Source organism: Narcine bancroftii, chromosome 2 (genome assembly GCF_036971445.1).
Source record: "Narcine bancroftii isolate sNarBan1 chromosome 2, sNarBan1.hap1, whole genome shotgun sequence".
Taxonomy (NCBI): Eukaryota; Metazoa; Chordata; class Chondrichthyes; order Torpediniformes; family Narcinidae; genus Narcine; species Narcine bancroftii.
In genome coordinates, this window is record NC_091470.1 from 60687074 (window position 1) to 60703001 (window position 15928).

Genomic DNA, 15928 nt, shown 5'->3' on the forward strand with positions numbered 1-15928 from the left:
GATTATAGCAGTGTGGTGGGGATCCTAAGAATAGAGGCTGCTTTCTTAAGTCACTGCCTTTTGTATGTCATCAATGGAGTGCCTGTGATGCCACTGGCCGAGTTAACAATTCTCTAGTTTTTCTTCCTGTCCTGTGCATTGGCACCTCCATACTAGACAGTGATACAAGCAGACAGAATGCACTGCACAGTACACCTGTAGAAATTTTCGAGTCTTTGGTGACACAAAATCTCACCAAGTATAGCCCCTAGCGAGCCTTCTTCATGATTGCATCGCAGATGATTGTGCATGACCATTTGCAACTCCTCAGCAAGTGAAGCAATCCACCTCTATATGCATTACAATATACAGAGATGGCTGGTAAGTCCAAGTATATTTGTGTTTAACCATCTTCAACAAGAAATACTAATCGTCTATCCTTAAAGGGCACCATGGTCAGGATAGTAGTTAGCGCAATGTTGTTACAGCGCCAGCAATTGGGGTTCGAATTCCACATAGTCTATAAGGAGTTTGTACTCTCTCCCCATGTCTGTGGAGGTTTCCTCTGGGTGCTCCAGTTTCTTCCCACCTTTAAAACTTACTGGGGATTGTAGGTCAATTGGGTGTAATTGGGAGGCACAGGCTCGTGGGCCAAAAGGGCCTGTATTGGGGTATATGTTTAAATTTTAAAAATTAAATCTTTGAGATTCGTGATATTGCTATCTTCAAGTCCATTACCATTGAACAGAAACTCATCTGGGTTGTCACATAAATACTGTGCCCACGCGAGCAGTTCAGAAGCTGGGGATACGGAAGTTTCCTACGTATGCTTTATGGATAAAGTCCTAATGCTCCATGACTTTATCCATAAAACACATGTAGGAAAGTGGCGAATATTTTTCTTTGCCTGGACAAGTACAACTCTAACACTGAAGAAACTCTTCTCTTTTCAGGAGAAAGCAGTTTGCTTGATTGGTGACCCATTCTCCAGCCTAAACCTTCAAAAATTTCACCGTCAGAACACTATGTCTGCATGTATATCATCACAAAGTATCATTACAGATTTTTGTCTACATTGACAGCGATTAACACCAGGAAAGACAAAGCTTTCAGGAGATGGGAAAAGCACCATCAATGTTACCCTCCAAGTTGCAATGATTTCACCATTCCTTTATTTTCACTGGACATAACAGTGTGAAATCAACCCAATAGATGTCCGAGCACCTTCACCAGAAGGGCTGCACCTGGTCATGAAGCATGAAGGCGACTTGTGATCACTTTCCCAAAGGCAGTTGAAGATGTTTAAAAAAAAAAGCAAAAGTTGGCCTTGCCAGCGATGCACAGATCCTGAAAAATTAATGAATGAAAAAAGGCTTCCCTACATCCATTAGAGTTTTTACCTCGTGCCACCACCAAACATGCTTTCTTTTTCCTATTCTTTTCCACATTAGGAAGCAATTGTTTCCTCGAACACCTAGGTCCGCTCTTATGCGCAAACACAGGAGAACACACTTCAAGATTCAATATTCTTTTATTGTCATGTAATAAAACAGAAAAAGTAATAATACACAAAATTTCCTTTAATCTACCCTAAGGCAGACAAAGATTTGCCATCAGCAAGAATTGCCTGGTGCCCCTTAAAGGCAAAGAAAGAGAAGCAGAGTCCCCTCAGAGTCATTGAGTGTCCATGGATTTGTCTCCAGTGTTCCTACAGCCTCACAGTCACTTGACCGTTGGCTTCCTTATTTCCCACCATGTGGCCAGCCAAACATACTTTTCAATTGATTGATTTGTTTGTAGAACTTTCCATTCGTAAATGGAAATTGGACAATCACTTCACAGAACCTCCTTTTAGTCTGCAAATTTGACTTTGAATTTTCATTTGCCTCATCATTTTAAGTTGTCTTTCCCACTGACATTACTTTCCTTGACTCCTTATGCTTTTTTGATAAACCTCGAAGTAAATTCGAGGTACATTTAATCTTTTGATTAACCCTATAGTTTTGATTTCAACACTTTCAGGTTAAATCATTGCTTTATTTTTTGATAGGAGCATTTTGTAATGATTCTGTTATTCCCATCTACTTTCCACTGGACCCACCTTTTTCTTGTTCTTCCAACTCCTTTTGCCAACCACCATAATTTTATTATTTAATCTCTCACTCATCATCCTTTTTGTACTTTTCTTCCCATCCTGTTTTTGTATCTGATTTAAAACCTTATAAAATTAACCTTTTTCAATACTAATAGAAAGTTGTCGATAAAGCAATTGAATCCTGATCTGGTGACTTGACCCAAAATGTTGATCTCTTCCACGGATCCTGACGGGCATGCTGAGTTCCTTCAATAGCTTGTCTTTTGCAAATGAAATGCTGTATGGTTCCAGTATTTTAATATTCTTTCCAGATTTCTAGTGATTTTTTTTGCTTTTGGATAATGATGTTAGAAAATAATTTTAAAATGTTAAGTTTTCTTACTAGAACTATAAAACAAAGGAAATGATAATTGTTTAGTTTATAAAATTGGTTTGAGAGAATTTGACTAATTTTTGTCCACCATATTAATACCATACCTATACTTATGCAAATAAAGTTGTATTTTTGTGAATCTTAGAATAGACACTTGATCATTTTTAACAACCTAGGATGTCAAGGGTGCCAACTTTTTGCTTCTTTTCTTAAGGATTACAAGACCTATCTGGACTTTGTTCTTGCTTTGGAAAATCGAAAGGAACCTGCTGCACTCCAATATATCTTTAAATTATTAGATATGGAAAATAAAGGATATCTTAATGTTTTTTCTCTCAATTTCTTTTTCAGGGTAAGCCTTATTTTTGTATTGAAATTGATGTACCTTTAACAAATGATCTCAATGATACTGTTTACCATTGTAACTCATCTACCATATACCATTACCAGCCAGGCTTTCAACAAGACTTTCATTCCAAATGTCTGGTCTAAATATAAATTTCCCAAATACCCAAATATGAATTAGTGTTCAATCCAATAGATCATTTAATCCCCAAATTATTAAATAATTAGTTTGCCCCAAAAACTCCATTAATCCACTATTGGATGATTTGGAATCCTTACAGATTTTGGCATTTGGCTCACTGGGTGATGTTTCTCAAACTTCCTTTAAACTTGCTGGGTTCATTGGAAAAGTCTTAAACTGTGTAACACATATTTAATTTGCTTTCTTTTATATGTGTTGGGATATTAAGAATAGTATTCAACAGTTCATAAATTCTGCCAGTAATCCTGAACATGTCAAATTATCAAAGTTTTACTGGTCTATGGTTTCTGATACAAAATATTAATAAATATTAAAAAATAGAATACATTTAATGTTGTTTTCACTCCCTATAGCAATACCTAAATCTGCTTGCACATTTATGTATTTTCACCATTAAATAATTCCTGAGTAACTTAAGTCTTTAAATAACTAATTTAGTTGTAAATGTTCCATTTCTATATGTTTTAAATATATATTTTATGGTGGCCCTAAGCTATTTGCACACTAAGGGCAAACCATGCTGAAAGTTACCTGGCTGCTTCAAGCATTTACAGTATTTGTGAAAGTTAGTTTGCTAGGAGAATCATCAATGTCCCTGGAGTTGGCTGGAAAATATGCAAATACCATTTTTTTTTTAAAACTACTGCTATTTCAATAGATCATCTTTATATTCTTTCAAGTATTTAACCAATTCATGTCAAATTATGTCATAGTCTCTGAATCAATAGCCACTTGCTCATTCCATATTCTAAAAATGTATCCAGAATGCCGTTACATTAGGTCTTCCATGATTTTGACCAAGCAAGTGAGAGCAAAATAAATAATGTAGACTTTATACTTGAGTGCTGGGTTCTGTCATTGTGGAAATTGCAAATTTTGTGAAGCTGCCCAATTGTTAATTTAGAAGCAAATAAAACTGCAGATGTTGAAAATCTGAAATAAAAACAAAACTATACTCCAAGCAGGTAGCATCTCTGGAGAGAGAAAAGCAGAATTAATGTTTTACATTATGCTGATAATAGACCGCAGTATTTTGAGAACTAATTTTGAAGCTGGTGAATCTGTTAATTTGTACCTCATTGCATGGCGGTAATACTGCGTAATAGTTTGGTGCATGCCATTCACATGAAAAAGGGCACTAGTTTGCAGAAAGACTAATAATAACAAATATTAATATTGTCATTGACAGACGCATCTGTAATTAGTATATTGGTCAAGACAAAAACCTGCCAAATTTTTTATTTTTATATATATATATATATATATATATATATATCTGGTTTGGGTCAGGTCCACTATGTTTGTTCAGGATCAGATTGAGCTATGCCAATCTGGCTCACTTTCTGCAAAACAAGCTGATTTGTATAGTATTTCCATATTTGTCATCTATTCCTGACGAATGCCTGGGTGCTTCATCCTCAAACAGATCACTACCTTGTTTGAGATTTTTGTATTTAAGCTGCAGTAAGGTGTGGAAATGATCAGTAATTGGGCTCAGTTCAAATTGACTATGATCAAGTTTTTTTCTCTCTGAACAAATCTATCAAGGGGGTGTCAAGTATGTTATCCTTTGATTTTTCTGCCATCTGCTGTAATCTCACTTTGGCAGCTGTCCATCTCAGTTTGGTCAGATTTTTGTAACATCAAACCAATGTATTTATTGTAAATATTCATGTATAATGCGAAAAATTTTGTACTGAAATTTGAGCTCAAAGTAGGGGGTTATTAGGGGAGTTACAAAGTTATTTTAACAATTTTTTCTGCCAGGTTTAACGATCAGTAAGATTATCAGCAGCTGCCTACATTGACGGCAGCGCAACTAGGTTGGGCGGGGAGAGAAATGGCAGCGTGAATCAGGCGGGCGAGGGGAAAGAGAGACACCAGCGCGACTTGGGCGGGCGAGAGGGGAAAGAGAGATGCCAGTGCGAATCAGGTGGGCGAGGGGGAAGAGACACACCAACGCGACTTGGGCGGGCGAGGGGGGAAGAGATGGCAGCGCGGCTCGGGCGGGCGAGGGGGAGAGAGACGCCAGCACAAATTGAGCGGGTGAGGGGAGAGGGTCGTATTATACACAGGGGTAACTTTTTTCCCCTCAAAATGGGGGGGGGGGGTCGCATTATATACGAATATTTACGGTAATTTAGTTTCCTCAATGTCTTCTTCAGTGATGTCTCACGAAGGAACACTAGTTTTCCATCTGAGGATATGGAATGAGGAGGTGATAATCAGTCTTCAAACAATTATCAGCAAAATATTTCATTGCTATTGTCTGAGTTATAAATGTATAACTTAATGGTTCTGGCTAATATTGAGAACTTTCTCATACAGTAGATAGTATGGGATAGTATTGATTGTCGAATGCTATGTCTGTAAGCTGAGCTTCTCGTATCTTTTGTGCCTGGAACTATATAATCAACAATGCATGTTTTTTAGGATAATACCCTGATACCATAACAGGTCTACTTTTTTGTCATTTAATGACCATGCCAAGAGCAGATGCATTAAATATTAGCATGAAGCTGGAGTCACATACAAAAAAGCTTTATTTGTTTTATGTATTAGTGAATCTGTTGAGTTTTCATGTAAATCAGTATTCTGTGGCCACTTTTTCTGGTGTTTTTTTTTAATTTTTGAATTTCTTCAAATTCTGAAAATCTCCAAGTAGAATTTGAACTTGAAGTATTAGTTCAGGTCTGTAGATAATACAATCACCAACACGAACTTTTCGACATTAAAATGCTTTATTCTGTTGTATTCCATGTATTTGCCCTCCCCTTATCTGTATAGTATCTTCAACCAAAAATTTTGGTGTCGATTCATATATCTTGTTAACAGGGGCCATATGCACCATTTCCCCCCCCCCCAAGCAGGGGGACACAGTACATTTAAGGAGGGACCATGGATTGAAATCACGATTAAATTTTTTTTTAATGTAGTTGGTAGGAAAGAAGTATGAAAGAAACCAGCTAAACGACTGCTTCATGGGGAAGTGGGCCCATAAACTTTGAGCAGAGTCCTAAAGGGGCCATTGCCAAAAAAAGGTTGAAAATAGCTGCTCTGAACAAATTACCAATACATGTTTGCCAGTCTAAAAACTGATTAGTTTTTGTAGAAGCATTTTTTGGATTTATCGGAAATTCTGTGTAACCTATTTATATTCATACAGGCTATCCAGGAGCAAATGAAACTTCATGGGCAAGAGCCAGTTTCTTTTCAGGATGTTAAGGTATAATTGCAATTCCAAGAAGTGATGTTGATAATAAAGAATACAATTAAAGCACAAATATTTGTTATTTGATCCTCTTTGCAATGGAGGACAGAAATAATTTATCTCAAGTCAAAAGCAGTAATTAAGAGTACAATTTTTATTCAGCCATTTTCCTTTCAAGTTGTTGGTGTTCCTACTGTTTGACAAAGACATGTTGCATTCCAAACACTTGTTAATGTACAACCTCAAATTATACTTCCACACCTTAACTGTGAAAAGACAAAAGATGCAATTATGCCAACTGTGCAGAAGTTTGGCAACATGTTATTGCTGGGAGCTTTTGAAAATCCAGTCCAGCTGTCACATCTTGGCAGAATAAGAAAATTTAGACTTGTTTTTATTATCATTCATGCATGAGCTAATAATTAATACTGAAAAACATTTTGCGTTTTGCAGGATGAAATCTTTGACATGGTTAAGCCTAAAGATCCATATAAAATCACGCTTCAAGATTTAATAAGCAGTGGTCAAGGGGACACTGTCAGCAGCATTCTAATTGATCTAAATGGATTCTGGACATACGAAAATCGAGAAGTTCTTGTTGCAAATGACAATGATGGTAATGCTGACCTGGATGATTCATGATTTTATGCATTGTTGGCTTTTATTCCCTCGGTTGTACTGAATTTTAGTGAATTATATATAATGTAAAAATAGTTTGCATAAATTTTATTAAAGTTTTGTAGTTTACAAAAGTGGACAGACTATTTATAAAGACAAATACTACAAATAAATAATGCAGTTATATCAATTAAATAATAAGATCCTGATGATTAGATAATTAGAGCCTATTCATGATAAAACATTAGGTGAAAAATGAATGAATTTACAAGGCACAGCTGCATTTTCTAACAATGAATTAAGGCTTTTTTTGGGTGAGGGAAAGGTCAGAATTGAGTGCCAGTTTTATCTTTCACATTGTAGATCCATTATGTTGGGATAGGATCAACTCTTTGTTTGGTTTCTGATACAAGTGTAGGATCATTTTCTATTTCAAAACTGACATTTACAAATGACGCATTAACAGCTGGCAAACCATCATGTGCACTGACCACATCTTGGTGCTTTTCCATTTGTTCTTGGTAATTCTTTTCTGCTTCTTCTGACATCTTATTTTCTTCTTCTTCCTCCTCCTCCTGTAACATTTACAGTTTCAAGTATTAGCAGTCTTCCCTGGGAAGATTGGCCATTGATCTTAATTCTATAAGATTCCTTAACAAAAAAATGTTATTTTTATCTATTGCCAATTCTCTCTGACTCTTCCACAAGAATTCACCAATTCCTTATTGAGCAGATTCTTGTTATTCAAAGTTGCATGTTTACCTCTAGCACCTGCGTTCATTTTATGCAATTGAACTTTATCAGCATGTGCAGGCAGAACATTCCTGCTCATGTAATATCTTGCAACTACCTGACATTGATGTGAATTAAAAGTGTGGTTGCTAGTTACTGATCATCATTCAAGCCTAAAGTAAGTTTGTAAATTAGCCAATTCACCAGAAAATTGACTTCTCAAACCTGGGGACCTTCCTGATTTGTATGGTTCAATTCTCTAAATTGATGGTTCTGTAAATTGTTATAATCATACCTATTTTATTTATTTACACATCACTTCATAATTGAAATCTGCAGTCAGTAGATAAATGTGTTCTGCCTAGACTCGTGTGAATTCTTTTTGGAGGAATTCCTCAGTTTATAATTTGATAAAGCAGTAAATAATCAAACTTGTCTCATTGAACTATCTGGTATTGAGTACTGAAGACAAAAACAGTGCAATATAGTACAGAATTCCCCACTATGAATCGTAGAGGAAGAAAGGTAGCATTCCTCCAATTATAAATTTGCTTTTACATTAAGCTCCCCCCCCCTCCATTTTTTAATAACCATCAGCTCTTTGGAAAATTGGTTGAGTGAAAAAGTGACTTGAAATGTTTTAGACATTTATCATCTCAAATTACAAAGTTTAAAATGTCGCAGTACCTTAGATTTGAATTACTGCACACAAACATTTTATGAGGAAGTACTTTTTTTTTTTACATTTTTTATTTTTCACACCATAAATCACAATAGCCATGATATACACTTTTTCTTTTCCACACACTTACGGTGACTTTTTCTCCCTCCCCCCTCCCTCCTCCCAAGCCACCCCCCCACCCCCCCCCCCTCTCATCCATTTTAGGTATACAATCTAGGTTGCATTAATTCAGTTAGACAATGTTGTCATTCAACAAAAATACACCAGAAATTCTACTGAGTCCATTCTTTTCTTTTCTTCTCCTTCCATCAACTTAGGTAATGTTTGTTCCCGGTAGGTTTTCGCTATTGTATTTAATGTAAGGCTCCCATACTTGTTCGAATATTTCAATATTATTTCTTAAACTATATGTTATTTTTTCTAATGGAATACATTTATTCATTTCTATATACCATTGTTGTATTTTCAAATTATCTTCCAATTTCCAGATTGACATAATACATTTTTTTGCTACGGCTAGGGCTATCTTGACAAATCTTTTTTGTGCATCTTCCAAGTCAATTCCAAATTCTTTATTTTTTATGTTACTTAGGAGAAAGATCTCTGGATTCTTTGGTATATTATTTTCTGTTATTTTATTTAATATCTGATTGAGATCATCCCAAAATTTTTCTACTCTCTCACATGTCCAGATTGCATGAATTGTTGTTCCCCTTTCTTTTTTACATCGAAAACATCTATCAGATACTGTTGGGTCCCATTTATTTAACTTTTGCGGTGTAATGTATAGTCTGTGTAACCAATTATATTGTATCATACGCAGCCTCGTATTTATTGTATTTCTCATCGTTCCAGAGCATAACTTCTCCCATGTTTCCTTTTTTATCTTTATATTTAAATCTTGTTCCCATTTTTGTTTAGTTTTACCATTTGTTTCCTCATTCTCCTTTTCTTGCAGTTTAATATACATATTTTTTATAAATCTTTTGATTAACATTGTATCTGTAATCACATATTCAAGGTTACTTCCCTCTGGTAAACTCAAGTTGCTTCCTAATTTATCTTTCAAGTAGGATCTCAGTTGGTAATATGCCAGCGCTGTATCTCCAGTTATATTGTACTTATCTCTCATTTGTTCAAAGGATAAGAATCTACTTCCTGAAAAACAATTTTCTATTCTTTTAATCCCTTTTTTTTCCCATTTTCTAAAGGCAAGGTTGTCTATTGTAAAAGGGAGTAGCTTATTTTGCGTCAATATTAGTTTTGGTATTTGGTAATTTATTTTATTTCTTTCTACATGAATCTTCTTCCATATATTGAGGAGATGGTGTAATACTGGAGAAGTTCTATGTTGTATCAATTTTTCGTCCCATTTATATAATATGTGTTCAGGTATCTTTTCCCCTATTTTATCTAATTCTAGTCTCGTCCAGTCTGGTTTTTCCCTTGTTTGATAAAAATCTGATAGGTACCTTAATTGTGCGGCTCTATAATAATTTTTGAAGTTTGGCAATTGTAAGCCTCCTTGTTTATACCATTCTGTTAATTTATCTAGTGCTATCCTCGGTTTCCCCCCTCTCCATAAAAATCTCCTTATTATTTTCTTTAACTCTTTGAAGAATTTTTCTGTCAGTTGTATTGGCAATGCCTGAAATAAGTATAGTATCCTTGGAAAAATGTTCATTTTAATACAGTTTATCCTTCCTATCAGTGTTAGTGGTAGCTCTTTCCAATGCTCTAAATCGTCCTGTAATTTTTTCATTAGTGGATTGTAATTGAGTTTATATAATTGGCCTAGATTTTTGTTTATTTGCACACCTAGGTATCTTATTGCCTGCGTTTGCCATCTGAATGGGGATTCCTCCTTAAATTTTGAGAAGTCCGCGTTATTCATAGGCATTGCTTCACTTTTATTTACGTTTATCTTGTATCCCGACACTTCTCCATATTCCTTCAATTTCTTATATAGTTCTTTTATTGATAGTTCTGGTTCTGTTAAGTACACGAGGAAGTACTTTTGATGTCATCTAGACTTGCCTCAAGCAATCAAGTCAGAATTAGTATTTTTCAATGCAAGTGGATTCATGTTTTCCTATTCACCACCTGACATTGTTGCTCTCACAATCACTCACTTCCACTCCATAATGGTGATGACTATAACCAAAAAAAAACAAGTTTCTACATGCAAATATGCTATATTTTGCAACGTTCTAGTAGTGTTGTGGGGGAGGGGGGGTCCCAAAGTTCAATACTTTTCCTAAACTCATCTGAAATTGGAGTCACAGATTCCAGTGTGAGAACTTAGCATTGCACCAATTCCTCTCCATCTCCTTGGGGAGTCCATTCAATTAACCTCTGCCTGTGGAGATGTGGCACAGATAAAGCTTGTCCATTGATTTCAATAAAGAGGAATGGCAATGAGGGACTATGGATGAATATTAGTATTTTTAAATGTTACTATTCAAACTATGTCAGATACATCATAAAGTTGTTGATGGTGACTAAACTGGGGGACAATGCTAAGTGGCTATCACTGTTCTTTTTTTCACTGGTTTGGTGTGCAAGGCTCGACCTCACACCATGATGCTATTTACATCATGGCTGGTCGTATGAATATGACATGAAGCTACTGATTCTCTCAGCATGAAATTTAAACTTTATAAACTACACTGAAGGGTAAATTCTGAAACAATATATTGGGAATCAGAGGTTGTCTTTTATTTATGATTGCTTTAGAGATTTTAAATTGACATTTTTTTTCCCTCAAACATATCAAAGTGAAATATGAAACACCATCTAAATTACACATTCGATACTGAATAATTTGCTTACCTCCTTCTTTATCCTATAATACTCGTCAATAGCATACTGGTACTTCGGTGCATTTATACCAAAAAGGGAAGCTAATTTTTCTCCTAAGAAGTCGCACACTATTGAAAAAAAAACAAGATTACTAATGAATGCTCAATCTTATCATTCATACTGATATAAGATCTGTTTTCCCAAAATTATCAGTTTCATTCCCCTCTGCTAAATTTAAAAAAAAATTCCCTTGTCTCTTGGGTTCAGTTTTTCTATTTTCTTGCTGTTGCCTTCATTTAATTTTGCTCAACTTCCATCAATTAATCAAACTCCAGCATTTAATCTCAATCATCAGATCCTGACCAAAAAGATCCCAAGTCTTGTAATTAATGATTTACCTATAAACTACATTTACCTGATAGTGTTCCTGTTGCAAATCTGATCATGTAGAACCATAGGAATGGACCCCAAGGAAGTTTGCTCTGGAAAAAAGTTTGATATTTTACTCTCGTGCACTCATTTTGCCCATGATTCACAAAAATAACTTTATAATAGACTTCAGTCTTACAGCATCAATTGTAGGCAACAAATCTCTCTTATCTTCCTCCTGTTCTTCTTCATCTGTGCTATATTCCTCCATAGTTTCACCACTTGCAAAGTGAATAATTCTCCGAGGAACCTTTTGTTTTTTTGAACTCATGTCTCCAAGTTCTACATTCTCAAATGATTTTCCATTTGTCTGCAGCTTTGAAAAGTAAATGAATTAAACAATTTAGATGAACAATGAAAAAACAAATTTGACAATCTTTCAATTCATTACAGATGATGCCTCATTCCCAATGCAAAACTATAGGTGAACAAACAAATTCTAATGTTAACTGATAAAGTATACTGCTGCCTCTCAACATTGTGATGTTCATAGGGATCTGAGATGTAGTGTGCAGACACATCCATTTTCCCTCAGCTGCGTCTCCAGTTGCTTATATTTTTTTATCAAGAGGAAATTCAAAATACTTGAGCCCCAGTTATTAGCATTACTAAAAATTGGCTCCCTAAAGCTAGAACGTCATCCTTTATTTTCATTGGTCAAGTTGGGCTTAAATTATGAGGTGTAGTCCAGTAAGTTATCAAGCATTATCTGCACCTATACAATATAAATGCTCCTTGCTTAAAACAAACACTTAAAGAATCTGTTGTAATAAGAGATGTTTAGATAGAACATGCAGGGAATGAAAGGATATGGATTATGTGCAGGGTGAAGAGATTTAGTTTAATTTCACATCATGTTCAGTGCAGACATCGTGGGGTGAAGGGCCAGTTGTGTACTATTCTACCTCCTGTAAAAACAAATCAACTGGTCAAAGATTCAAAATTCATAGATGTTCGAGAGATATGTTACATTTCATTATATCTTAACTATCACAACAGTGGGCAGCATAGTTAGTGCAATGCTGTTACAGTGCCAGTGACCAAGGTTCGAATCTGGCGCTCCCTGTAAGGAGTTGTATGTTCTCCCATGAGTTTCCTTCCAGGCGCTCTAGTTTCCCCCCACCCTTCAAAATGTATGAGGGTTGTTGGTTAATTGGGCGGCACTAGCTTGTGGGCCAGAAAGGCCTGATACTGTGCTATATGTCCAAATTAAATTATAAAACAAGATTGCCCCCAATCTTTGCTCAGTTGTATCTAATTTCCAACAAGCTTCTAGAGGAATTCTGGGTGTCAAGAAGTGAAGAATAGTCGAGGTTATGACTTGAACCTCTACAACAGGATCCAAAATGTCCTTTGTCTCTTGATGTGCTGAGTTCTTGCATTTTGTAGGTTTTTTTGCCCCCGATTCCAGAATAGGCAGGCTCTTGTGGCTCCATTTTCTACCTGGTCTTTGTGAATCAGGGACCAGTCAAAGATTATTCTGGTGAGCAGCACCTATTCTAAGTCTATTACATGGTACTGGATGGGTTGACAGTGATTTCCAGCAATACTAGTGAGTGAGTAACTGGCTCCTAATCTGGTTGAATTGATAAAGAAAGTCATAAAACTACAGATGTTGGAAATCTGAAACAAAGGCAAAAAATGTTGGAAACACTTAACAACAAGTGGGATCTACAGGTCAAATTGTGACGGGCTTCAATCCTGGAAAGCAAGAAATACGTTAATTTCCAGGACAGAAATAAGGGAGTAACTCTTCATAGGGCCAGGACAAAGAGCTTAAAAGGGGCAATTAGGAACACAAAAAAGTGAAATGTGGTGGAAATAGTGAGGTTGTTGGATATACCTAACACGCTAAAAAAAATAATTAAACCAACATAATGGGAGGCAAAACATTGCAGGTGTTGCTGCAAAGGGGAGGGTGAACAGGAGAGGAGAGGAGGAGGAGAAGGGGCAGATGAAGAGAGAGAGGGAGGGGATGGATAAAGAAGAGAGAGGGTAGGGATGGGTGACGAGCGGAGAGGGGGAGAAGCTAGGGGAGGGGAGGACGAGGCGAGGACGGAGTTGGGGGGGGGGGGCGCCGGCGAGGCCGGGGGGCGGGAGGAGAAGTGAGGGGGACATTCTGTTGGCCAGAGTGCGTCAGGCCCAAGGGTACAGCTGTGAGTGGGTTAGGTAACGGACATAATGGCGGGGAGATGGGTCAGAATTCCCGATGGGGAGGGGCGCTCCCAGCCGTTCGCTGCTGGATCACGCTTCCGCAGGGAAAACGAGGCGTTCCGGGCCCATTTGGGTCAGGATGAGCCTCCGCCGACCGGGGTCGCCCTCCCCTCCTCACCTTCTCCGCGTCCATATTGCCCCCGCTCAGCAGCACGTTGCCAGGGCTGAGGTAGAGGCCGAGGCCGGGGAGCTTCTCCGCCATTTGCTGCTGGTGGCGGTGACGTACGCTGCCGTGACCGGAGTTGGCTGCGCTGCGCCCTCGGGCTCGCCTCCACCTGCCGCGGAACAATGGGCCTCAGTGCCGGGGGGGTGGGTGGCCTTTCCGCCTGGGTGAGGCTTCATATGGAGGAGGGCGATTCCCGTCTGCTGCCTCCGTGGCTCCGGCAAGGGGCGACCTCGAATCTCTCCTCCACAAAGAGGCCCTGTTTCAAGACCACGCAGTGATGGGGGGGCAGTGGCAGCAATAGTCGGCCAAGGGAGCATCTATTGGCTCGAAGAACCCCAAATCCATCGTGTTCCTGCAGAAGGATCGGCTTTCGGTCATCCAGTACGGATATATCTCCAGCTATTTCCAAGCAAACCCACTGTGAAGACCCAAGGTGACCTATTATGGTTCAGTCGTGACCTTCCAGTTGGATGGGCACCGAACCCACCAGGTCAGGGAATTGGTCAATGACAGAATGAGAAAAGGGACAATATCTTTCCCAAACAAAACATGGGTCTTACTTCTTCCTCAGTATCTTCCCCCCCCCCCCAAAAAAAAAAGGCAATTCTAGACAATCAAGCTGAAAAACCAGTAGTTGAATGATCATTAAGGAAGACAGTGAGCTATCTGGACCTTGGATTCATCGAGATCTCGGCTGACCACCTTCCTCAGCTCTGTTTTCCTGCACGATCCCCATATCCTTCGCTTCTGTTAAGGTCCTGACATCCAGCCATGTTCATTTACAATAAATGAGACGCTCTGAAGCAAAGAAATGTTTCCTCGGCTCAGTGCAAATTATCCCTACCTTCTGAGAATCTGAGCCCTGGCTCTGTGCTTCTCTGCAGAGGGAAACCTCGATGAATCCCTGCTCATAAGTTTTAACGAGATCAACGTTCATTCCTCCAAACTTGAATGAATACATCTTTTTTATTTCAAAAATAAATTTTATTCCTAATAAAAGTTTGTTGGTGTTGCTCAGTCTAAGCATTCACGGTGTTATTGGTTTTATATATTAGTCGTGTTAATGTACCTAGTGTGGCGGCTCACCACGAGGCAGGCAAACCGGCCCCACTTGTAATCCACGCGGCGGGGCAGCCGGCCAAAATGGTGCCATCAGGGGTTTCCCTTCCTTCCAGCTCGGGGCTCAGAAACCTGCGCTTGGGGACCATGTGATGCTCGGATTATGTCAGCACCCTCCAGCGCAGTTCTCAGCCAGGTCCGGGCTGGGAGTATAAGTGCAGCCCAACAGCCTGCAATCAACTAGACTGCTCACTGAGCTCAACCTGTCTGGTTGCGTGTGTTATTGCAGGAGCAGTGTAGCATCTTTGAACCCATCACGAGTGAGCCTGGGATCAGCGCTATAGCCGTGAAACTGTCTGAATTCTGGGTTCAGGAGCCGGAAACCTAGTTCATCCACACGGAGGCCCAGGTTCACCTTTGCCAGATTTCGTCCATCACAGCCAAATTCTACCATGTGGTTGCTGCCCTGGACCAGGCCACCGCCAGACGTGCGCTGTACCTTGTTCAGCACCCACCCGCCAAGGACAAGTACGGGAACATCAAGCGAGTGCTTACCGTGTCCCTCAGACTATCCAGACACCAGTGTGCCACTTGGGTGCTGCACCTCGACGCCCTGGGGGACAGGTCCCCAATGGAACTGAAGGACGAGATGCTCGCACTCGTGGGTGAGCACACCAATTGCCCACTTTTTGAGCGCATCTTCGAACATGTTCCCGGGGACATCTGCCTGCTGCTGGTTCAGAAGAGCTTCACTGACCCGAGGAAGGTTGCCCAGAAGGCCCAAGAGCTATGGCTCACACAATTCTCGGAAGGCTCAGCGGTCCAGCAGGTCACGAGGCACGGGCACGACCATGCCAATCCTGCCCCTAGTGCTGTGGTAGAGCACTCGACCCTTGCTTGGGCCCCCAAGAGCATAACCAAGGCCACAGCATCCGTTTCAGGCCTCTGCTTCTATTACCAGTGCTGGGGAGCCAAGGCTTGGAAGTGTCTTCATCCCTGCTCGTTCCAGGGAAACGACCAG

General features: G+C 39.0%; 2 protein-coding genes across 10 annotated transcripts in view; one reads left to right on the forward strand and one right to left on the reverse strand.

Moving 5' to 3' along the window:
- The window catches only part of ppp2r3c (protein phosphatase 2, regulatory subunit B'', gamma), a 23274-nt gene extending 16317 nt beyond the window's left edge, over nucleotides 1-6957 (forward strand). For all 5 annotated transcript variants that reach the window (XM_069916832.1, XM_069916831.1, XM_069916830.1 and 2 more), the window contains 3 exons: nucleotides 2662-2799; nucleotides 6161-6220; nucleotides 6659-6957. In XM_069916832.1, coding sequence (XP_069772933.1) covers nucleotides 2662-2799; nucleotides 6161-6220; nucleotides 6659-6847 — 387 coding nt within the window. In that variant the 3' untranslated portion in view covers nucleotides 6848-6957. The remainder of the gene's footprint in view (nucleotides 1-2661; nucleotides 2800-6160; nucleotides 6221-6658) is intronic.
- Nucleotides 1-14181, reverse strand: part of fam177a1 (family with sequence similarity 177 member A1) — a 21654-nt gene extending 7473 nt beyond the window's left edge. Inside the window, exons 1-6 of one of the 5 annotated variants that reach the window (XM_069916838.1) lie at nucleotides 13801-14179; nucleotides 11608-11784; nucleotides 11455-11521; nucleotides 11070-11167; nucleotides 7315-7398; nucleotides 1530-3599 (exon numbers count right to left, since the gene is read on the reverse strand). In XM_069916838.1, coding sequence (XP_069772939.1) covers nucleotides 3561-3599; nucleotides 7315-7398; nucleotides 11070-11167; nucleotides 11455-11521; nucleotides 11608-11784; nucleotides 13801-13884 — 549 coding nt within the window. In that variant the 5' untranslated portion in view covers nucleotides 13885-14179 and the 3' untranslated portion in view covers nucleotides 1530-3560. The other 4 variants (XM_069916839.1, XM_069916837.1, XM_069916836.1 and 1 more) reach the window with 4 other exon arrangements.
- Between the last annotated feature and the right edge of the window lie 1747 nt (nucleotides 14182-15928).